Source organism: Ranitomeya variabilis, chromosome 4 (assembly GCF_051348905.1).
Source record: "Ranitomeya variabilis isolate aRanVar5 chromosome 4, aRanVar5.hap1, whole genome shotgun sequence".
Taxonomy (NCBI): domain Eukaryota; kingdom Metazoa; phylum Chordata; class Amphibia; order Anura; family Dendrobatidae; genus Ranitomeya; species Ranitomeya variabilis.
In genome coordinates this window covers 760968527-760992457 of record NC_135235.1, presented here as the reverse complement: position 1 = coordinate 760992457, position 23931 = coordinate 760968527, and the positions used below count along the sequence as shown (strand labels likewise).

Below are 23931 nucleotides of genomic sequence, written 5' to 3'. Positions count from 1 at the left end.
GGGAGGTCTAGTTTCCAAAATGGGGTCACTTGTGGGGGAGCTCCAATTTTTAGGCACACAGGGGCTCTCCAAACGCGACATGGTGTCCGCTAACGATTGGAGCTAATTTTCCATTCAAAAAGTCAAATGGCGCTCCTTCCCTTCCGAGCCCTGCCGTGCGCCCAAACAGTGGTTTACCTCCACATATGAGGTATCAGCGTACTCAGGACAAATTGGACAACAACGTTTGTGGTCCAGTTTCTCCTTTTACCCTTGGGAAAATAAAAAAATTGTTGCTAAAAGATAATTTTTGTGACTAAAAAGTTAAATGTTCATGTTTTACTCCCATATTGCTTCTGCTGCTGTGAAACACCTGAAGGGTTAATAAACTTTTTGCCTGTGGTTTTGAGCACCTTTAGGGGTGCAGTTTTTAGAATGGTGTCACTTTGGGGTATTTTCAGCCATATAGAACCCTCAAAATGACTTCAAATGTGAGGTGGTCCCTAAAAAAAATGGTTTTGTAAATTTTGTTGTAAAAATGAGAAATCACTGTTCAAATTTTAACCCTTATAACTTCCTAGCAAAAAAAAAATTTGATTCCAAAATTGTGCTGATGTAAACTAGACATGTGGGAAACGTTATTTTTTAACTATTTTGTGTCACATAACTCTCTGGTTTAACAGAATAAAAATTCAAAATGTGAAAATTGCGAAATTTTCAAAATTTTCGCCAAATTTCCGTTTTTTTCACAAATAAACTCAAAAATTATCGACCTAAATTTACCTCTATCATGAAGCCCAATATGTCACGAAAAAACAATCTCAGAATCGCTAGGATCCGTTGAAGCGTTCCTGAGTTATTACCTCATAAAGGGACACTGGTCAGAATTGCAAAAAACGGCCAGGTCATTAAGGTCAAAATAGGCTGGGTCATGAAGGGGTTAAGCACGCACTTGGCCTATATTGGGTCAGGTACAAGCAATCATATAGATCTCCCTTTAAAGGACCACCCTCACATTAATACCAGGGGGTAGGTGGATCCTCCTGGTAGTAAGTTCTATAGAAAAGGGCTCTCAATGCCCAAAGTCATTGGAACAGTATTGGGTAGAGGAGAATGTTGTGGTCTAGAGGCAAAATGGTGATCATGGTAATACGGCCAAAACTACAGCACCGATAAAGCAGCCACAGCCGGTGATGAGAAGAATCTGTGACCTCTGCATTTAGTGGTCACTACTCACCTGGGTAGTCATATGTGGGAATCTCCTCTTTACACCGCTCATCCCCCCTCACATATGTCTCTGTAGTATTAATATGGGTCAGATCTTCACCCTGAAACAAATATTATAAAAGTCACCGAGAGATGGAGAAGTCACATCTATGATCAGCTCTAATCCTGCCATCTCCACCGCTCTCATTACACAAGTATAAAACATATAATACTAGTGGATAAAACAAGACTGAGCACAAGACCTTCACCGGAGTCTACACATCATAGGGGAGATCTCCTGACACCTTCTCTCCATCTACCTGATGGTCCTGAGGAGCATTGGGATCTTCTTGGTTACAGTCCTGTGGAAGTAGAGGATGGGGACATCTCTCTGGTGTTGTCCTCTTACTGGATAGATCTGGAGGAAACACATACAGGGACTGAATTCATTCTTTACATACAGATAATTATAGGCCGTGTGTATTTAGTCCTGTCTATTACCTGGAGATGTGAGGGGCTGGGGAACCTCCATTGTGATGTTCTTGTACAGATCTCTGTGTCCTTCCAAATACTCCCACTCCTCCATGGAGAAATAGACAGCGACATCCTGACACCTTATAGGAACCTGACACATGCAATGATACCGTCATCCCCCGATCCCTTCATAGTGTTACTGTATAATGTCCCAGCATTCCCAGCAGTGTCACCTCTCCAGTCAGCAGCTCAATCATCTTGTAGGTGAGTTCTAGGATCTCCTGGTCATTGATGTCCTCATGGATCAGGGGGTGAGGTGGAGGCCCCGTGATTGGGTTCAGGGGTCTTCCCCATCCCTCAGACACAGGGTCCTGATAGCGATCACTAGAGGTCTTCTTCACCACTGTGTAATCCTGGTAATGGAGAGACACATTAATAAACCTCACTACAGACATTTCCAGAGTCCTCACCTCTCCAGTTCTGTCCATCTGTTATTCCCATAGATAAGAATGATGTAATGTGACGTCATCAGAATCTCTCACCTCTCCAGTAAGCCGGAAGAGGATCTCTAGGGTGAGGTGTAATATCCTCTCCGCCATCTTGTCTCTGTCCATATCCATCTTTGATGGGTAAATCAGGAAAATTTTCTTTTGTAGAAGATCTTCACTGAGAGGATCAGATATTGTAGAGACCTGAATGAGAAGATGAGCCGATGTAACATCATAAGAATCCTGTGTAATAACACAATTACTGGAGATAATAAGGGAAACATATGAGGAGATTTATTATTTTACAGTATTTAGTTTCCTTCTTTACATCTACTAATAAATCCTATATATTTAGGCCACAGACAACAAGCAGTTTCCTCCTCGGAGTCGGCAGCTGAATACGTTTCTCATAGACTCATCTTCCATAACGCTAATTCTCGTCTCATTTACCGACCCTGGAATCGGCATTAGCAATACTGCAGGAGATATTCATTACACGCGACATGAGAAATAACTACTTCATGATGAGGACGACATCTTCATCTTCTACTGCGGCTCTAGAGACAGATGTGGCCAGAGTCGGTCCCTGACTCCATCACCACCGGCCGTCTATATGAAGGTTTCCCGTCCTCCCCGCACTGTAATCTTCTATCACGTTAGATCTCAGCTCTGATTCACACACAGAAGTTTGAGGCTTTTAGAAAAGATTTTTTGTTTCCACAATCAAATCGGCAGAAATGATCTGATCCCAAAGTCTCCATGTACAGTGATTTATGGGGTTTATTTCTGGCCTTAGGCTTTCCTATATTACAGGAAAAACACCAGAAAAAAAGCAGATATTGAAAAGTTTCTAAAGAAAATTGGCTCCAACAATTCTTGTAAAAAGAAAAAAAAACATGGAAAAAGCAGAAGACACATTTTATAATTTTTAACATGTTAAACATTTATTTAAAAAAAATTAATCTTTTTGTGCACAGAACATAGATGTGCAACGCAGGGACGGCACAGATGAGGCTTAAGGCCCCGTCTCACATAGCGAGATCGCTAGCGAGATCGCTGCTGAGTCACAAGTTTTGTGACGCAACAGCGACCTCAGTAGCGATCTCGCTATGTGTGACACGTACCAGCGACCAGGCCCCTGCTGTGAGATCGCTGGTCGTGTCGGAATGGCCTGGACCTTTTTTTGGTCGTTGAGGTCCCGCTGACATCGCTGAATCGGTGTGTGTGACACCGATCCAGCGATGTCTTCACTGGCTACCAGGGTAAACATCGGGTTACTAAGCGCAGGGCCGCGCTTAGTAACCCGATGTTTACCCTGGTTACCAGCGTAAATGTAAAAAAAAAAAACAGTACATACTCACCTTTCAGTGTCCGTCAGGTCCCTTGCCGTCTGCTTCCCGCACTGACTGAGTGCCGCCGTACAGTGAGAGCACAGCACAGCAGTGACGTCACCGCTGCGCTCTGCTCTCACTGTACGGCGGCACTCAGTCAGAGCGGGAAGCAGACGGCAAGGGACCTGACGGACATCAGAAGGCGAGTATGTACTGTTTGTTTTTTTTGGTAACCAGGGTAAACATCGGGTTACTAAGCGCGGCCCTGCGCTTAGTAACCCGATGTTTACCCTGGTTACCCGGGTGATGCAGGGGGACTTCGGCATCGTTGAAGACAGTTTTAACGATGCCGAAGTCGTTCCCCTGATCGTTGGTCGCTGGAGAGAGCTCTCTGTGTGACAGCTCCCCAGCGACCACACAACGACTTACCAACGATCACGGCCAGGTCGTATCGCTGGTCGTGATCGTTGGTAAATCGCTATGTGAGACGGGGCCTTTAAACAAAAACCCTGGCAGTTTATCCACTTGCTGCTGTGAAAAGCAAACATGGCATCTAAGAAGGTGACAGAGTTTGGCTGAATGCCCCCCGCCCCCAAGTACTGGATAGTAGGGTTGAGCGAAACGGGTCGATCATTTTCAAAAGTCGCCGACTTTTGGCTAAGTCGGCGTCTCATGAAACCCGATCCGACCCCTGTGCTTGTCGGCCATGCGGTACGCGACTTTCGCGCCAAAGTCGCGTTTCAATGACGCGAAAAGCGCCATTTCTCAGCCAATGAAGGTGAACGCAGAGTGTGGGCAGCGTGATGACATAGATCCTGGTCCCCACCATCTTAGAGAAGGGCATTGCAGTGATTGGCTTGCTGTCTGCGGCGTCACAGGGGCTATAAAGGGGCGTTCCCGCCGACCGCCATCTTACTGCTGCTGATCTGAGCTTAGGGAGAGGTTGCTGCCGCTTCGTCAGAAGCAGGGAGAGCGTTAGGCAGGGTCCACTAACCACCAAACCGCTTGTGCTGTAGCGATTTCCACTGTCCAACACCACCTTCGGTGTGCAGGGACTGTGGAAGCTATTTTTTTTTTTTTTCCTCAGCGCTGTAGCTCATTGGGCTGCCCTAGAAGGCTCCGTGATAGCTGTATTGCTGTGTGTACGCCACTGTGGAAACCAACTGCTTTTTTCAAAGCACATATCCTCTTGTTCCTTCCTTTCTGCACAGCTATCTTTTTTGTTTGTCCACACTTTTTATTTAATTTGTGCATCAGTCCACTCCTATTGCTGCCTGCCATACCTGGCTTACATTACTGCAGGGAGATAGTAATTGTAGGACAGTCCCTGTTTCTTTTTTTTTTTTTTCTTGTGGGAGATTAAGATTGGCATTTCTGCTACAGTGCCATCCCTGTGTGTGCCATCTCTCACTGAGTGGGCCATAGAAAGCCTATTTATTTTTTCCGTGATTTGTGTTCTAAATTCTACCTCAACACAAAAACACTACATCAATCAGTGGGAGAAAAATATTGGCCTCAGTCAGGGCTTGTGTGCCACTGCTGTGTGTGCTATCTCTTATTCAGTGGGCCATAGAAAGCCTATTTATTTATTTATTTTTTTTCTTATTATTTGGTTTCTAAAGTCTCCCTGAAAAAAAAATAAAAAAATAAAAAAACAGTGGGAGAGTAATATTGCCCTTTCAGCTTGTGTGCCAGTCTTGACTCCTGGGTGTGCCACCTCTCTCTCTAATTGTGGGCCATAGAAAGCCTTTTTTTTTTTTTTTTAATATTATTGGGTTTCTAAAGTCTCCCTTAAAAAACAAAAAATACATAAAAAAACAGTGGGAGAGTAATATTGCCCTTTCAGCTTGTGTGCCAGTCTTGACTCCTGGGTGTGCCACCTCTCTCTCTCATTCAGTGGGCCATAGAAAGGCTATTTATTTTTTTGGTTTTTTTAATATTATTTGGTTTCTAAAGTCTCCCTGAAAAAAAAAAAAAAACATAAAAAAACAGTGGGAGAGTAATATTGCCCTTTCAGCTTGTGTGCCAGTCTTGACTCCTGGGTGTGCCACCTCTCTCCCTCTCATTCAGTGGGCCATAGAAAGCCTATTTATTTTTTTTTTAAAATATTATTGGGTTTCTAAAGTCTCCCTTAAAAAACAAAAAATACATAAAAAAAACAGTGGGAGAGTAATATTGCCCTTTCAGCTTGTGTGCCAGTCTTGACTCCTGGGTGTGCCACCTCTCTCTCTCATTCAGTGGGCCAGAGAAAGGCTATTTATTTTTTTGGTTTTTTTAATATTATTTGGTTTCTAAAGTCTCCCTGAAAAAAAAAAAAACATAAAAAAACAGTGGGAGTGTAATATTGCCCTTTCAGCTTGTGTGCCAGTCTTGACTCCTGGGTGTGCCACCTCTCTCCCTCTCATTCAGTGGGCCATAGAAAGCCTATTTATTTTTTTTTTTAAATATTATTGGGTTTCTAAAGTCTCCCTTAAAAAACAAAAAATACATAAAAAAACAGTGGGAGAGTAATATTGCCCTTTCAGCTTGTGTGCCAGTCTTGACTCCTGGGTGTGCCACCTCTCTCCCTCTCATTCAGTGGGCCATAGAAAGCCTATTTTTTTTTTTTTTAAATATTATTGGGTTTCTAAAGTCTCCCTTAAAAAACAAAAAATACATAAAAAAACAGTGGGAGAGTAATATTGCCCTTTCAGCTTGTGTGCCAGTCTTGACTCCTGGGTGTGCCACCTCTCTCCCTCTCATTCAGTGGGCCATAGAAAGCCTATTTTTTTTTTTTTTTAAATATTATTGGGTTTCTAAAGTCTCCCTTAAAAAACAAAAAATACATAAAAAAACAGTGGGAGAGTAATATTGCCCTTTCAGCTTGTGTGCCAGTCTTGACTCCTGGGTGTGCCACCTCTCTCTCTCATTCAGTGGGCCATAGAAAGGCTATTTATTTTTTTGGTTTTTTAATATTATTTGGTTTCTAAAGTCTCCCTGAAAAAAAAATAAATAAATAAAAAAACAGTGGGAGAGTAATATTGCCCTTTCAGCTTGTGTGCCAGTCTTGACTCCTGGGTGTGCCACCTCTCTCCCTCTCATTCAGTGGGCCATAGAAAGCCTATTTATTTTTTTTTTTAAATATTATTGGGTTTCTAAAGTCTCCCTGAAAAAAAAAAAAAACATAAAAAAACAGTGGGAGAGTAATATTGCCCTTTCAGCTTGTGTGCCAGTCTTGACTCCTGGGTGTGCCACCCCTCTCCCTCTCATTCAGTGGGCCATAGAAAGGCTATTTATTTTTTTGGTTTTTTTAATATTATTTGGTTTCTAAAGTCTCCCTGAAAAAAAAAAAAAACATAAAAAAACAGTGGGAGAGTAATATTGCCCTTTCAGCTTGTGCGCCAGTCTTGACTCCTGGGTGTGCCACCTCTCTCTCTCTAATTGTGGGCCATAGAAAGCCTTTTTTTTTTTGTTTTTTTTTTAATATTATTTGGTTTCTAAAGTCTCCCTGAGAAAAAATAAAAAATAAATTAGGTGGGAGATTAATATTGACATTAGTGCTTGAGTGACAGTCCTGCGTGTGTGTCATCTCTGTGATTTTGTGCCACAGAAAACAGAGTGTGTAACATTGTGCCTGATTTTCCTTGTGGTCTCACCAACCTGTTAAGGGATATTGAAATCATACTGAAGTTATAGCTCACCGTGTAAGTTGTTTGACAGCAACAAATAAAGTTACTTTGGTTAAGATTTTAAAACAATGAGGAAGTCTGGTGCAAGAGGTCGTCGTGGGCGTTCATTGTCAGCTGGTAATGATGGTAGTGGTAGTGGAGCATCAGGTGGTCGTGGGGATAAAAATATTCCACCTAAGTCTGGAGCTGTGGAGCCAGTTTCGTCGTCAGGCTACACAAGGCCTCGAACGCTCTCTTTTCTGGGAGTAGGAAAACCGCTTTTAAAGGCGGAGCAGCAACAGCAAGTTTTGGCTTACATTGCAGACTCAGCCTCTAGCTCTTTTGCCTCCTCTTCAGAAACTGGTAAATGTAAAAGCAGCGCGTCGCTTGTGGATGTTCACGGTCAGGGACAAGTCGCTTCCTTGTCCTCCTCAGCAAAAACTACAACAAGAGAGAAGGATGCAGCAGGCGACACAACGGGTCACTCCATGGAGCTCTTTACACATACCGTCCCTGGCTTAGAAAGTGAAACATTTAACAGGCCATGCCCATTACAAGTAGATTCTGACATGGAGTGCACTGATGCACAGCCACAGCCAGAGTACTATGCTGCTCCTTTGACTCAGACCACCACATTGCCCTCTCAGGGTACAGATCCACAATCAGACCCTGATGAGACTATGTTGCCCCGCCACGAACGCTATACCACCGACCGACACAGTGACACAGACGAAGTTGCACACGAGCTCGAAGAGGAGGTAATAGATGACCCAGTTATTGACCCCGATTGGCAGCCATTGGGGGAACAGGGTGCAGGCGGCAGTAGTTCAGAAGCGGAGGTGGAGGAGGGGCCGCAGCAGGCATCAACATCGCAACAGGTTCCATCTGCCGGGCCCGTATCTGGCCCAAAACGCGTGTCAAAGCCAAAACCTGTTGGAGGACAGCGTGGCCATCCGGTTAAAGCTCAGTCTGCAATCCCTGAAAAGGGATCCGAGTCTAGGAAGAGTGCAGTCTGGCATTTTTTTAAACAACATCCAACTGATCAGCGCAAAGTCATCTGTCAAAAATGTTCAACTAGCTTAAGCAGAGGTCAGAATCTGAAAAGTCTAAATACTAGTTGCATGCATAGACACTTAACCACCATGCATTTTCAAGCCTGGACTAACTACCAAACGTCCCTTAAGGTTGTAGCACCCTCGGCCAATGAAGCTAGTCAGCAACGCAACATCCCTTCCGTCACTGTAAGGCCACCATTTTCCGCACCACCGGCAGTATCTGTGCAGGTTTCTTTGCCAGCCAAAAGCAGTCAGGGTCAGGGAATCACCAGTTTTGTAGGAGGAAATATTGCATCTAGGGCACCGGCGGAAACAATACCATCTCCAACCGTCTCTCAGTCTGCCATGTACACCGGCACACCCGAAAGTTCCACGATCTCCAGCTCTCCAGTCCAGCTCACCCTACATGAGACTCTGGTTAGAAAAAGGAAGTACTTATCCTCGCATCCGCGTACACAGGGTTTTAACGCCCACATAGCTAGACTAATCTCGTTAGAGATGATGCCCTACCGGTTAGTTGAAAGCGAAGCTTTCAAAGCCCTGATGGAGTACGCTGAACCACGATACGAGCTACCCAGTCGACACTTTTTTTCCAGAAAAGCCATCCCAGCCCTGCACCAGCATGTTAAACAGCGCATCGTCCATGCACTCAGGCAATCTGTGAGTACAAAGGTGCACCTGACTACAGATGCATGGACCAGTAGGCATGGCCAGGGACGTTATGTGTCCATCACGGCACACTGGGTGAATGTGGTGGATGCAGGGTCCACAGGCGACATCAATTTAGGGACAGTTGTGCCTAGCCCACGGTCTAGGAAACAGTTGGCTGTAGGCGTTCGCACCCCCTCCTCCTCCTCGTCCTCCTGCAGAAGCTACAGCTCTTCCACAGAACGCAGTCTGCCAACCACTCCATCGGCAGATGACACTGTTGCACACCAGTTGTCCCATTATGGGCCAGCTACTGCCAAGCGTCAGCAGGCTGTATTGGCTATGAAGTGTTTGGGCGACAACAGACACACCGCGGAAGTTCTGTCCGAGTTCTTGCAACAAGAAACGCAGTCGTGGCTGGGCACAGTAGATCTTGAGGCAGGCAAGGTAGTGAGTGATAACGGAAGGAATTTCATGGCTGCCATCTCCCTTTCCCAACTGAAACACATTCCTTGCCTGGCTCACACCTTAAACCTGGTGGTGCAGTGCTTATTGAAAACTTATCCTGGGTTCTCCGACCTGCTCCTCAAAGTGCGTGCACTTTGCTCACATATCCGACGTTCGCCTGTACACGCCAGCCGTATGCAGACCTATCAGCGGTCTTTGAACCTTCCCCAGCATCGCCTAATCATAGACGTTGCAACAAGGTGGAACTCAACACTGCACATGCTTCAGAGACTGTGCGAACAGAGGCGTGCTGTTATTTATTTGTGGGAGGATACACGGGCAGGCAGTAGGATGGCAGACATGGAGTTGTCAGGTGTGCAGTGGTCTAAGATACAAGACATGTGTCAAGTCCTTCAGTGTTTTGAGGAATGCACACGGCTGGTTAGTGCAGACAACGCCGTAATAAGCATGAGCATCCCCCTAATGCGTCTGCTGATGCAAAGTTTGACGCACATAAAGGAGCAGGCGTCTGCACCAGAGGAAGAGGAAAGCCTTGATGACAGTCAGCCATTGTCTGGTCAGGGCAGTGTACAGGACGAGGTAGCGGGCGAAGAGGAGGTGGAGGACGAGGAGGATGATGGGGATGAGTATATTTTTAATGCCGAACCTTTCCCGGGGGCACAGGAAATTGGTTGCGTGTCACGGCCGGGTTCTGGTTTTTTGAGGGACACAAGTGACGTAGATTTGCCTGCAACTGCCCCTCAACCAATCACAACCGGAGATTTGACAACTGGAACTTTGGCCCACATGGCGGATTATGCCTTACGTATCCTAAAAAGGGACACACGCATTACGAAAATGATGAACGATGACGATTACTGGTTGGCCTGCCTCCTTGATCCACGCTATAAAGGCAAATTGCAAAATATTATGCCACATGAGAACTTGGAACTAATATTAGCAACCAAACAATCAACTCTTGTTGACCGTTTGCTTCAGGCATTCCCAGCACACAGCGCACGTGATCGTTCTCACACGAGCTCCAGGGGGCAGCAGACTAGGAGTGTTAGGGGTGCACACATCAGAAGTGGCGTTGGACAGAGGGGTTTTCTGACCAGGTTGTGGAGTGATTTTGCTATGACCGCAGACAGGACAGGTACTGCTGCATCAATTGAAAGTGACAGGAGACAACATTTGTCCAGTATGGTTACTAACTATTTTTCATCCCTTATCGATGTTCTCCCTCAACCGTCATTCCCATTTGATTACTGGGCCTCCAAATTAGACACCTGGCCAGAATTGGCAGAATATGCATTGCAGGAGCTTGCTTGCCCGGCAGCAAGTGTCCTATCAGAAAGAGTATTCAGTGCTGCAGGTTCAATATTAACCGAAAAAAGGACTCGTCTGGCTACCCAAAATGTTGACGATCTAACATTCATTAAAATGAACCACAACTGGATTTCGAAATCTTTTGCCCCACCTTGCCCGGCCGACACCTAGCTTTCCTATGAAAAGCTCTTGCCTGTGAATTACTTTTCTAATGTCTAATTTGCTGCAGCTGATTGTACAGCATACGACATGTTTACACCTCCCTAAATGGCCAAACTCCCCACACGGGGCCGTGGTATCGCGACTTGGCGCAAGCACCCGTGAGACTGCTGTTTGTCTGAAGAGGTGGGTGTGCTCGCTTTTGGTTGATGGCATTGCTACTGGGTCCCTCATAGTACAATGTAGTGTCTCTGGCGGTGGTGGTGCGCACCCAACGTCAGACACACCGTTGTAACATGAGGGGCCCTGGGGCGGTCCCGCCGGCCTCAAGAGAGTTCCCCCCTACCCCAGCTCAAAATGTGCTCTACCACGTGCAAAATTATGTCGCACAGCTCCACCAATCTTTAGTCTATTCGCTGACATCATTCAATGTCTGGCACTGACAATACAAATTTGTAGACATCTATGATGCAACTTAAAGTAGTCTGTGTCTGTGTCCTATATTGGCACCATTAAATAGTTACTGCCAAATTACTATGTCAGAAACTCAGTAGATGAGCCCACCCCTGTACCTAAGTATGCCACCTTTTTTTTTGTTTTGGTTGTTTTGCGAGACATTAACATCTATTTATATTTTGGGAGTACTGGGACAGACACTCCTTGCACTACTCCTCCACTCACCACCAAGCTGCCTGTGTATCCATGTAACCGCTGTAAAACTGCCATGAGCCTATTGTTTGTTATTTTAGGCCTTTGATAGCCTGTCTGCGGTCCCTACTTTAAATACTCCTCCACTCACCACCAAGCTGCCTGCCCGTGTATCCATGTAACCGCTGTAAAACTGCCATGAGCCTATTGTTTGTTATTTTAGGCCTTTGATAGCCTGTCTGCGGTCCCTACTTTAAATACTCCTCCACTCACCACCAAGCTGCCTGCCCGTGTATCCATGTAACCGCTGTAAAACTGCCATGAGCCTATTATTTGTTATTTTAGGCCTTTGATAGCCTGTCTGCGGTCCCTACTTTAAATACTCCTCCACTCACCACCAAGCTGCCTGCCCGTGTATCCATGTAACCGCTGTAAAACTGCCATGAGCCTATTGTTTGTTATTTTAGGCCTTTGATAGCCTGTCTGCGGTCCCTACTTAAAATACTCCTCCACTCACCACCAAGTGTCATGATCTCCATGGCCAGAGAACTAGCATAAGCCTCTATAGGAACAAGCTCTTGGAAGATGTAACTGTACTGACCATGAACTAAACCTACCGCATCATCTAGAAGTAGCCAGGTAGCATGTCCTACTTTTTATCCCTATATGCCCAGCGCCGGCCGGAGAACTAAATAATGCTAGCAGAGGGAAATATAAGACCTGACTCACCTCTAGAGAAATGCCCAAAAGGAGACAGAAGCCCCCCACATATATTGGCGGTGATATGAGATGAAACAACAAACGCAGCAGGAAAATAGTTTTAGCAAATTTGAGGTCCGCTTTCTAGATAGCAGAAGACAGAAAGCATACTTTCATGGTCAGTAGAAAACCCTAACAAAACACATCCAGAAATTACTTTAGGACTCTGGCATTAACTCATAATACCAGAGTGGCAATTCCTGATCAACAAGAGCTTTCCAGACACAGTAACGAAACTGCAGCTGTGAACTGGAACCAAAATACAAAAACAAAACATGGACGAATGTCCAACTTATCTAGTAGATGTCTGGGAGCAGGAACAAGCACAGAGAGGCTTCTGATAACATTGATGACCGGCAAGCATCTAACAGAGAAGCCAGGTTATATAGCGACACCCAGATCTAATCAGAACAGGTGAACAGGGAAGATGATGTCACAAGTTCAATTCCACCAGTAGCCACCGGGGGAGCCCAGAATCCAAATTCACAACAGTACCCCCCCCTCAAGGAGGGGGCACCGAACCCTCACCAGAACCACCAGGGCGATCAGGATGGGCCCTATGAAAGGCACGAACCAGATCAGAGGCATGAACATCAGATGCAGTGACCCAAGAATTATCCTCCTGGCCGTATCCCTTCCACTTGACCAGATACTGGAGTCTCCGTCTGGAAACACGGGAGTCTAGGATTTTTTCCACAACGTACTCCAACTCACCCTCAACCAACACCGGAGCAGGAGGCTCAACGGAAGGCACAACCGGTGCCTCATACCTGCGCAATAACGACCGATGAAAAACGTTATGAATAGAAAAGGATGCAGGGAGGTCCAAACGGAAGGAAACAGGGTTAAGAATCTCCAATATTTTATACGGACCGATGAACCGAGGCTTAAACTTAGGAGATGAGACCCTCATAGGGACAAAACGAGAAGACAACCACACCAAATCTCCAACACAAAGCCGAGGACCAACACGACGGTGACGGTTGGCAAAAAGCTGAGTCTTCTCCTGGGACAACTTTAAATTGTCCATCACCTGCCCCCAGATATGATGCAATCTCTCCACCACCGCATCCACTCCAGGACAATCCGAGGATTCCATCTGACCGGAGGAAAATCGAGGATGGAACCCCGAATTACAGAAAAACGGGGAAACCAAGGTGGCAGAGCTGGCCCGATTATTGAGGGCGAACTCCGCCAATGGCAAAAAAGCAACCCAATCATCCTGGTCAGCAGACACAAAACACCTCAGATATGTCTCCAGGGTCTGATTAGTCCGCTCGGTCTGGCCATTAGTCTGAGGGTGAAAAGCAGACGAAAAAGACAAATCTATGCCCATCCTAGCACAAAATGCCCGCCAAAATCTAGACACAAATTGGGTTCCTCTGTCAGAAACGATATTCTCAGGAATACCATGCAAACGAACAACATTTTGAAAAAACAGGGGCACCAACTCGGAAGAAGAAGGCAATTTGGGCAGGGGAACCAAATGAACCATCTTAGAAAAACGGTCACACACCACCCAGATGACAGACATCTTCTGAGAAACAGGCAGATCTGAAATAAAATCCATCGAGATGTGTGTCCAAGGCCTCTTAGGAATAGGCAAGGGCAACAATAATCCACTAGCCCGAGAACAACAAGGCTTGGCCCGAGCACAAACGTCACAAGACTGCACAAAGCCTCGCACATCTCGTGACAGGGAAGGCCACCAGAAGGATCTTGCCACCAAATCCCTGGTACCAAAAATTCCAGGATGACCTGCCAACGCAGAAGAATGCACCTCAGAGATGACTTTACTGGTCCAATCATCAGGAACAAACAGCCTATCAGGCGGACAACGATCCGGTCTATCCGCCTGAAACTCCTGCAAGGCCCGCCGCAGGTCTGGAGAAACAGCTGACAAGATAACTCCCTCCTTAAGAATACCTGTGGGGTCAGAGTTGCCAGGTGAATCAGGCTCAAAACTCCTAGAAAGGGCATCCGCCTTAACATTCTTAGAACCCGGTAGGCACGATACCACAAAATCAAACCGAGAAAAAAACAATGACCAGCGCGCCTGTCTAGGATTCAGGCGCCTGGCGGTCTCAAGATAAATCAAATTTTTGTGGTCAGTCAATACCACCACCTGATGTCTGGCCCCCTCGAGCCAATGGCGCCACTCCTCAAACGCCCACTTCATGGCCAAAAGCTCCCGATTCCCAACATCATAATTCCGCTCAGCGGGCGAAAATTTACGGGAAAAGAAGGCACAAGGCCTCATCACGGCGCAGTCAGAACTTCTCTGCGACAACACTGCCCCAGCTCCGATCTCAGAAGCGTCGACCTCAACCTGAAAAGGAAGAGTCACATCAGGCTGACGCAACACAGGGGCAGAAGAAAAACGGCGCTTAAGCTCCTGAAAGGCCTCCACAGCATCAGGGGACCAATTAGCAACATCAGCACCCTGTCTAGTCAAATCAGTCAATGGCTTAACGACATCCGAAAAACCAGAAATAAATCGACGATAAAAGTTGGCAAAGCCCAAAAATTTCTGAAGACTTCTAAGAGAAGAGGGCTGCGTCCAATCACAAATAGCCTGAACCTTGACAGGATCCATCTCAATGGAAGAGGGAGAAAAAATATATCCCAAAAAGGAAATTCTCTGAACCCCAAAAACGCACTTAGAACCCTTGACACACAGAGAATTAGACCGCAAAACCTGAAAAACCCTCTTAACTTGCCGGACATGAGAGTCCCAGTCATCCGAAAAAATCAGAATATCATCCAGATACACTATCATAAATTTATCCAAAAAATCGCGGAAAATATCATGCATAAAGGACTGGAAGACTGAAGGGGCATTAGAAAGACCAAAAGGCATCACCAAATACTCAAAGTGGCCCTCGGGCGTATTAAATGCGGTTTTCCACTCATCCCCCTGCCTGATCCGCACCAAATTATACGCCCCACGGAGATCAATCTTAGAGAACCACTTGGCCCCCTTTATGCGAGCAAACAAATCAGTCAGCAACGGCAATGGGTATTGATATTTAACCGTGATTTTATTCAAAAGCCGATAATCAATACATGGTCTCAAAGAGCCGTCTTTTCTTGACACAAAGAAAAAACCGGCTCCTAAGGGAGATGACGATGGACGAATATGTCCCTTTTCCAAGGACTCCTTTATATATTCTCGCATAGCAGTATGTTCAGGCACAGACAGATTAAATAAACGACCCTTTGGGTATTTACTACCCGGAATTAAATCTATAGCACAATCGCACTCACGGTGCGGAGGTAGTGAACCCAGCTTGGGTTCTTCAAAGACGTCACGATAATCAGACAGGAACTCAGGGATTTCAGAGGGAATAGATGATGAAATGGACACCAAAGGTACGTCCCCATGAGTCCCCTTACATCCCCAGCTCAACACAGACATAGCTCTCCAGTCAAGGACTGGGTTGTGAGACTGCAGCCATGGCAATCCCAGCACCAAATCCTCATGTAGATTATACAGCACTAGAAAACGAATAGTCTCCTGGTGATCCGGATTAATACACATAGTCACTTGTGTCCAGTATTGTGGTTTATTATTAGCCAATGGGGTGGAGTCAATCCCCTTCAGAGGAATAAGAGTTTCCAAAGGCTCTAAATCATACCCACAACGATTGGCAAAGGACCAATCCATAAGACTCAAAGCGGCGCCAGAGTCGATATAGGCGTCAGTAGTAATAGATGACAAAGAGCAAATCAGGGTCACAGACAAAATAAATTTAGACTGTAAAGTGCCAATGGAAACGGATTTATCAAGCTTTTTAGTACGCTTAGAGCACGCTGATATAACATGAGTAGAATCCCCACAATAGAAACACAACCCATTTTTCCGTCTAAAATTCTGCCGCTCGCTTCTGGACAGAATTCTATCACACTGCATGCTTTCTGGCGTCTTCTCAGTGGACACCGCCAGATGGTGCACAGGTTTGCGCTCCCGCAGACGCCTATCGATCTGAATGGCCATTGTCATGGACTCATTCAGACCCGCAGGCACAGGGAACCCCACCATAACATCCTTAATGGCATCAGAGAGACCCTCTCTGAAAGTAGCCGCCAAGGCACACTCATTCCACTGAGTAAGCACAGACCATTTACGGAATCTTTGGCAGTAAATTTCAGCTTCATCTTGCCCCTGCGATAGGGACATCAAAGTTTTTTCTGCCTGAAGTTCCAAATGAGGTTCCTCATACAGCAAGCCCAAGGCCAAAAAAAACGCATCCACATTGCGCAACGCAGGATCCCCTGGTGCCAATGCAAAAGCCCAGTCTTGAGGGTCGCCGCGGAGCAAGGAAATCACAATCCCAACCTGCTGTGCAGAGTCTCCAGCAGAACGAGATTTCAGGGACAAAAATAGCTTACAATTATTTCTAAAATTCTGAAAGCTAGATCTATTCCCTGAGAAGAATTCCGGCAAAGGAATTCTCGGCTCAGATACCGGAGCATGAATAATAAAATCTTGCAAATTTTGTACTTTCGTGGTGAGATTATTCAAACCTGCAGTTACACTCTGAAGATCCATTATTAACAGGTGAACACAAAGCCATTCAAAGATTATAAGGAGAGAGAAAAAAAAGAAAGACTGCAGCATAGACAGACTGGCAAGTGATCCAATTAAGAGCACAGAGGAAAAAAAAAAAAAAAAAAACTCTCAGCAGACTTCTTATTTCTCTCCTTTCTCAGCCAAGGATTTTAACCCTTTAGTGGGCCGGTCAAACTGTCATGATCTCCATGGCCAGAGAACTAGCATAAGCCTCTATAGGAACAAGCTCTTGGAAGATGTAACTGTACTGACCATGAACTAAACCTACCGCATCATCTAGAAGTAGCCAGGTAGCATGTCCTACTTTTTATCCCTATATGCCCAGCGCCGGCCGGAGAACTAAATAATGCTAGCAGAGGGAAATATAAGACCTGACTCACCTCTAGAGAAATGCCCAAAAGGAGACAGAAGCCCCCCACATATATTGGCGGTGATATGAGATGAAACAACAAACGCAGCAGGAAAATAGTTTTAGCAAATTTGAGGTCCGCTTTCTAGATAGCAGAAGACAGAAAGCATACTTTCATGGTCAGTAGAAAACCCTAACAAAACACATCCAGAAATTACTTTAGGACTCTGGCATTAACTCATAATACCAGAGTGGCAATTCCTGATCAACAAGAGCTTTCCAGACACAGTAACGAAACTGCAGCTGTGAACTGGAACCAAAATACAAAAACAAAACATGGACGAATGTCCAACTTATCTAGTAGATGTCTGGGAGCAGGAACAAGCACAGAGAGGCTTCTGATAACATTGATGACCGGCAAGCATCTAACAGAGAAGCCAGGTTATATAGCGACACCCAGATCTAATCAGAACAGGTGAACAGGGAAGATGATGTCACAAGTTCAATTCCACCAGTAGCCACCGGGGGAGCCCAGAATCCAAATTCACAACAACCAAGCTGCCTGCCTGTGTATCCATGTAACCGCTGTAAAACTGCCATGAGCCTATTGTTTGTTATTTTAGGCCTTTGATAGCCTGTCTGCGGTCCCTACTTTAAATACTCCTCCACTCACCACCAAGCTGCCTGCCCGTGTATCCATGTAACCGCTGTAAAACTGCCATGAGCCTATTGTTTGTTATTTTAGGCCTTTGATAGCCTGCCTGCGGTCCCTACTTTAAATACTCCTCCACTCACCACCAAGCTGCCTGCCCGTGTATCCATGTAACCGCTGTAAAACTGCCATGAGCCTATTGTTTGTTATTTTAGGCCTTTGATAGCCTGTCTGCGGTCCCTACTTTAAATACTCCTCCGCTCACCACCAAGCTGCCTGCCCGTGTATCCATGTAACCGCTGTAAAACTGCCATGAGCCTATTGTTGGTTATTTTAGGCCTTTGATAGCCTGTCTGCGGTCCCTACTTAAAATACTCCTCCACTCACCACCAAGCTGCCTGCCCGTGTATCCATGTAACCGCTGTAAAACTGCCATGAGCCTATTGTTTGTTATTTTAGGCCTTTGATAGCCTGTCTGCGGTCCCTACTTTAAATACTCCTCCACTCACCACCAAGCTGCCTGCCCATGTATCCATGTAACCGCTGTAAAACTGCCATGAGCCTATTGTTTGTTATTTTAGGCCTTTGATAGCCTGCCTGCGGTCCCTACTTTAAATACTCCTCCACTCACCACCAAGCTGCCTGTGTATCCATGTAACCGCTGTAAAACTGCCATGAGCCTATTGTTTGTTATTTTAGGCCTTTGATAGCCTGTCTGCGGTCAATACTTTAAATACTCCTCCACTCACCACCAAGCTGCCTGCCCGTGTATCCATGTAACCGCTGTAAAACTGCCATGAGCCTATTGTTTGTTATTTTAGGCCTTTGATAGCCTGTCTGCGGTCCCTACTTAAAATACTCCTCCACTCACCACCAAGCTGCCTGCCTGTGTATCCATGTAACCGCTGTAAAACTGCCATGAGCCTATTGTTTGTTATTTTAGGCCTTTGATAGCCTGTCTGCGGTCCCTACTTTAAATACTCCTCCACTCACCACCAACCTGCCTGCCCGTGTATCCATGTAACCGCTGTAAAACTGCCATGAGCCTATTGTTTGTTATTTTAGGCCTTTGATAGCCTGCCTGCGGTCCCTACTTTAAATACTCCTCCACTCACCACCAAGCTGCCTGCCCGTGTATCCATGTAACCGCTGTAAAACTGCCATGAGCCTATTGTTTGTTATTTTAGGCCTTTGATAGCCTGTCTGCGGTCCCTACTTTAAATACTCCTCCACTCACCACCAAGCTGCCTGCCCGTGTATCCATGTAACCGCTGTAAAACTGCCATGAGCCTATTGTTGGTTATTTTAGGCCTTTGATAGCCTGTCTGCGGTCCCTACTTTAAATACTCCTCCACTCACCACCAAGCTGCCTGCCCGTGTATCCATGTAACCGCTGTAAAACTGCCATGAGCCTATTGTTTGTTATTTTAGGCCTTTGATAGCCTGTCTGCGGTCCCTACTTTAAATACTCCTCCACTCACCACCAAACTGCCTGCCCGTGTATCCATGTAACCGCTGTAAAACTGCCATGAGCCTATTGTTTGTTATTTTAGGCCTTTGATAGCCTGCCTGCGGTCCCTACTTTAAATACTCCTCCACTCACCACCAAGCTGCCTGTGTATCCATGTAACCGCTGTAAAACTGCCATGAGCCTATTGTTTGTTATTTTAGGCCTTTGATAGCCTGTCTGCGGTCCCTACTTTAAATACTCCTCCACTCACCACCAAGCTGCCTGTGTATCCATGTAACCGCTGTAAAACTGCCATGAGCCTATTGTTTGTTATTTTAGGCCTTTGATAGCCTGTCTGCGGTCCCTACTTTAAATACTCCTCCACTCACCACCAAGCTGCCTGCCCGTGTATCCATGTAACCGCTGTAAAACTGCCATGAGCCTATTGTTTGTTATTTTAGGCCTTTGATAGCCTGTCTGCGGTCCCTACTTTAAATACTCCTCCACTCACCACCAAGCTGCCTGCCCGTGTATCCATGTAACCGCTGTAAAACTGCCATGAGCCTATTGTTTGTTATTTTAGGCCTTTGATAGCCTGTCTGCGGTCCCTACTTTAAATACTCCTCCACTCACCACCAAGCTGCCTGCCCGTGTATCCATGTAACCGCTGTAAAACTGCCATGAGCCTATTGTTTGTTATTTTAGGCCTTTGATAGCCTGTCTGCGGTCCCTACTTTAAATACTCCTCCACTCACCACCAAGCTGCCTGCCCGTGTATCCATGTAACCGCTGTAAAACTGCCATGAGCCTATTGTTTGTTATTTTAGGCCTTTGATAGCCTGTCTGCGGTCCCTACTTTAAATACTCCTCCACTCACCACCAAGCTGCCTGCCCGTGTATCCATGTAACCGCTGTAAAACTGCCATGAGCCTATTCTTTGTTATTTTAGGCCTTTGATAGCCTGTCTGCGGTCCCTACTTAAAATACTCCTCCACTCACCACCAAGCTGCCTGCCTGTGTATCCATGTAACCGCTGTAAAACTGCCATGAGCCTATTGTTTGTTATTTTAGGCCTTTGATAGCCTGTCTGCGGTCCCTACTTTAAATACTCCTCCACTCACCACCAAGCTGCCTGCCCGTGTATCCATGTAACCGCTGTAAAACTGCCATGAGCCTATTGTTTGTTATTTTAGGCCTTTGATAGCCTGCCTGCGGTCCCTACTTTAAATACTCCTCCACTCACCACCAAGCTGCCTGCCTGTGTATCCATGTAACCGCTGTAAAACTGCCATGAGCCTATTGTTTGTTATTTTAGGCCTTTGATAGCCTGTCTGCGGTCCCTACTTTAAATACTCCTCCACTCACCACCAACCTGCCTGCCCGTGTATCCATGTAACCGCTGTAAAACTGCCATGAGCCTATTGTTTGTTATTTTAGGCCTTTGATAGCCTGCCTGCGGTCCCTACTTTAAATACTCCTCCACTCACCACCAAGCTGCCTGCCCGTGTATCCATGTAACCGCTGTAAAACTGCCATGAGCCTATTGTTTGTTATTTTAGGCCTTTGATAGCCTGTCTGCGGTCCCTACTTTAAATACTCCTCCACTCACCACCAAGCTGCCTGCCCGTGTATCCATGTAACCGCTGTAAAACTGCCATGAGCCTATTGTTGGTTATTTTAGGCCTTTGATAGCCTGTCTGCGGTCCCTACTTTAAATACTCCTCCACTCACCACCAAGCTGCCTGCCCGTGTATCCATGTAACCGCTGTAAAACTGCCATGAGCCTATTGTTTGTTATTTTAGGCCTTTGATAGCCTGTCTGCGGTCCCTACTTTAAATACTCCTCCACTCACCACCAAACTGCCTGCCCGTGTATCCATGTAACCGCTGTAAAACTGCCATGAGCCTATTGTTTGTTATTTTAGGCCTTTGATAGCCTGCCTGCGGTCCCTACTTTAAATACTCCTCCACTCACCACCAAGCTGCCTGTGTATCCATGTAACCGCTGTAAAACTGCCATGAGCCTATTGTTTGTTATTTTAGGCCTTTGATAGCCTGTCTGCGGTCCCTACTTTAAATACTCCTCCACTCACCACCAAGCTGCCTGTGTATCCATGTAACCGCTGTAAAACTGCCATGAGCCTATTGTTTGTTATTTTAGGCCTTTGATAGCCTGTCTGCGGTCCCTACTTTAAATACTCCTCCACTCACCACCAAGCTGCCTGCCCGTGTATCCATGTAACCGCTGTAAAACTGCCATGAGCCTATTGTTTGTTATTTTAGGCCTTTGATAGCCTGTCTGCGGTCCCTACTTTAAATACTCCTCCACTCACCACCAAGCTGCCTGCCCGTGTATCCATGTAACCGCTGTAAAACTGCCATGAGCCTATTGTTTGTTATTTTAGGCCTTTGATAGCCTGTCTGCGGTCCCTACTTAAAATACTCCTCCACTCACCACCAAGCTGCCTGCCTGTGTATCCATGTAACCGCTGTAAAACTGCCATGAGCCTATTGTTTGTTATTTTAGGCCTTTGATAGCCTGTCTGCGGTCCCTACTTAAAATACTCCTCCACTCACCACCAAGCTGCCTGCCTGTGTATCCATGTAACCGCTGTAAAACTGCCATGAGCCTATTGTTTGTTATTTTAGGCCTTTGATAGCCTGTCTGCGGTCCCTACTTTAAATACTCCTCCACTCACCACCAAGCTGCCTGCCCGTGTATCCATGTAACCGCTGTAAAACTGCCATGAGCCTATTGTTTGTTATTTTAGGCCTTTGATAGCCTGCCTGCGGTCCCTACTTTAAATACTCCTCCACTCACCACCAAGCTGCCTGCCCGTGTATCCATGTAACCGCTGTAAAACTGCCATGAGCCTATTGTTTGTTATTTTAGGCCTTTGATAGCCTGTCTGCGGTCCCTACTTTAAATACTCCTCCACTCACCACCAAGCTGCCTGCCCGTGTATCCATGTAACCGCTGTAAAACTGCCATGAGCCTATTGTTGGTTATTTTAGGCCTTTGATAGCCTGTCTGCGGTCCCTACTTAAAATACTCCTCCACTCACCACCAAGCTGCCTGCCCGTGTATCCATGTAACCGCTGTAAAACTGCCATGAGCCTATTGTTTGTTATTTTAGGCCTTTGATAGCCTGTCTGCGGTCCCTACTTTAAATACTCCTCCACTCACCACCAAGCTGCCTGCCCGTGTATCCATGTAACCGCTGTAAAACTGCCATGAGCCTATTGTTTGTTATTTTAGGCCTTTGATAGCCTGCCTGCGGTCCCTACTTTAAATACTCCTCCACTCACCACCAAGCTGCCTGTGTATCCATGTAACCGCTGTAAAACTGCCATGAGCCTATTGTTTGTTATTTTAGGCCTTTGATAGCCTGTCTGCGGTCCCTACTTTAAATACTCCTCCACTCACCACCAAGCTGCCTGTGTATCCATGTAACCGCTGTAAAACTGCCATGAGCCTATTGTTTGTTATTTTAGGCCTTTGATAGCCTGTCTGCGGTCCCTACTTTAAATACTCCTCCACTCACCACCAAGCTGCCTGCCCGTGTATCCATGTAACCGCTGTAAAACTGCCATGAGCCTATTGTTTGTTATTTTAGGCCTTTGATAGCCTGCCTGCGGTCCCTACTTTAAATACTCTTCCACTCACCACCAAGCTGCCTGTGTATCCATGTAACTGCAGCACCCCAGAGTCCTGGTTGTTGCAGTACTGTGGCTCCGCCACTATGGGGAGCTGTGGTACGTCTGATTGCACTAAAGGAGTTTCTCTGACCAGGTACACTCACACCACACTTCACACTCCGGCCACCAGGGGGGGTGGTCCTATCTAGTAGGCCACTCCTCACAACTCTGGTAAAACTGGGGGTTGGACAGGAAGACAGGGAGAAGTAGCTGGGAAGAGCTAGTGAGAGGACCTGTCAGGGATGGGATCCTGGCAGACTCCTCAGAGCAGAACTAACCAGTAAACAACGGGAATACAGTAAAGGAGAAATACCAGAAGGGGTCCTGCTGTTAGACCGAGGCAACATCCTTCTGAGGCGCAAACAGTCGGTGGCCGGAACGCCGAGCAAGTAAGAGACTTTAAGTGCATTGCAAACCACGGCCGGACAGCTAATTACAGGTTGGCTGTCTCACTTAACACCTAAGCAGACAACGGAGGCAGCTGTGGGAGAGGGGCGACTCTAGGGTCCCGGAAGAACTCCAGGCCTACCCCGTCATACGGGTGCGTCCTACCATATCATCTGGAGGACGGAGAAAGAACAGTAGAGACAGAAAGAAACAGTTGTGAGGACTATCCCGGGAGCTCAGCAGGGAAGAACTACAACACACAGCGCTAGAAGGTAGATACTGATTCCCACCTGTAAGGAGGAACTCCTGATGTGTCGTTGGACCGGCCGGTCTCTGAAAACCCAGTTAACAGCGCTCTGGACTGAGGTCTCCAACATCTTCAGTAAAGAGGTAAAGAGACTGCAACCTGGTGTCTTCATTATTTACCGCGACCTGCACCGTTACAACACCACTTATTGCACCGGACGTCCCCCACTGACAGACAGGGCCACGGACCGGGTCTAGCCACCGTGACAACCCCAGGACTGAAACTCAGAGGCCCGGCTCCGGGTATCCCCTCGGCCCTGCGGCGGTGTGGGGGCGCTCCAATTTGGCGTCACGAACAGGATTTACTTAAGCCTGAAGAATCAGGTCATGTGTGCCTTGGAACTG

At 46.4% G+C, this 23931-nt stretch overlaps 1 protein-coding gene across 1 annotated transcript in view; it reads right to left on the bottom strand.

The window, feature by feature from the left end:
• LOC143768280 (uncharacterized) overlaps window positions 1–23931 on the bottom strand; it is a 76890-nt gene that overhangs the window by 21257 nt on the left and 31702 nt on the right. Inside the window, exons 3-7 of the mRNA XM_077256974.1 lie at window positions 2202–2390; window positions 1893–2072; window positions 1687–1810; window positions 1506–1603; window positions 1217–1307 (exon numbers count right to left, since the gene is read on the bottom strand). Of these exons, the coding sequence (XP_077113089.1) occupies window positions 1217–1307; window positions 1506–1603; window positions 1687–1810; window positions 1893–2072; window positions 2202–2390 (682 nt within the window). The remainder of the gene's footprint in view (window positions 1–1216; window positions 1308–1505; window positions 1604–1686; window positions 1811–1892; window positions 2073–2201; window positions 2391–23931) is intronic.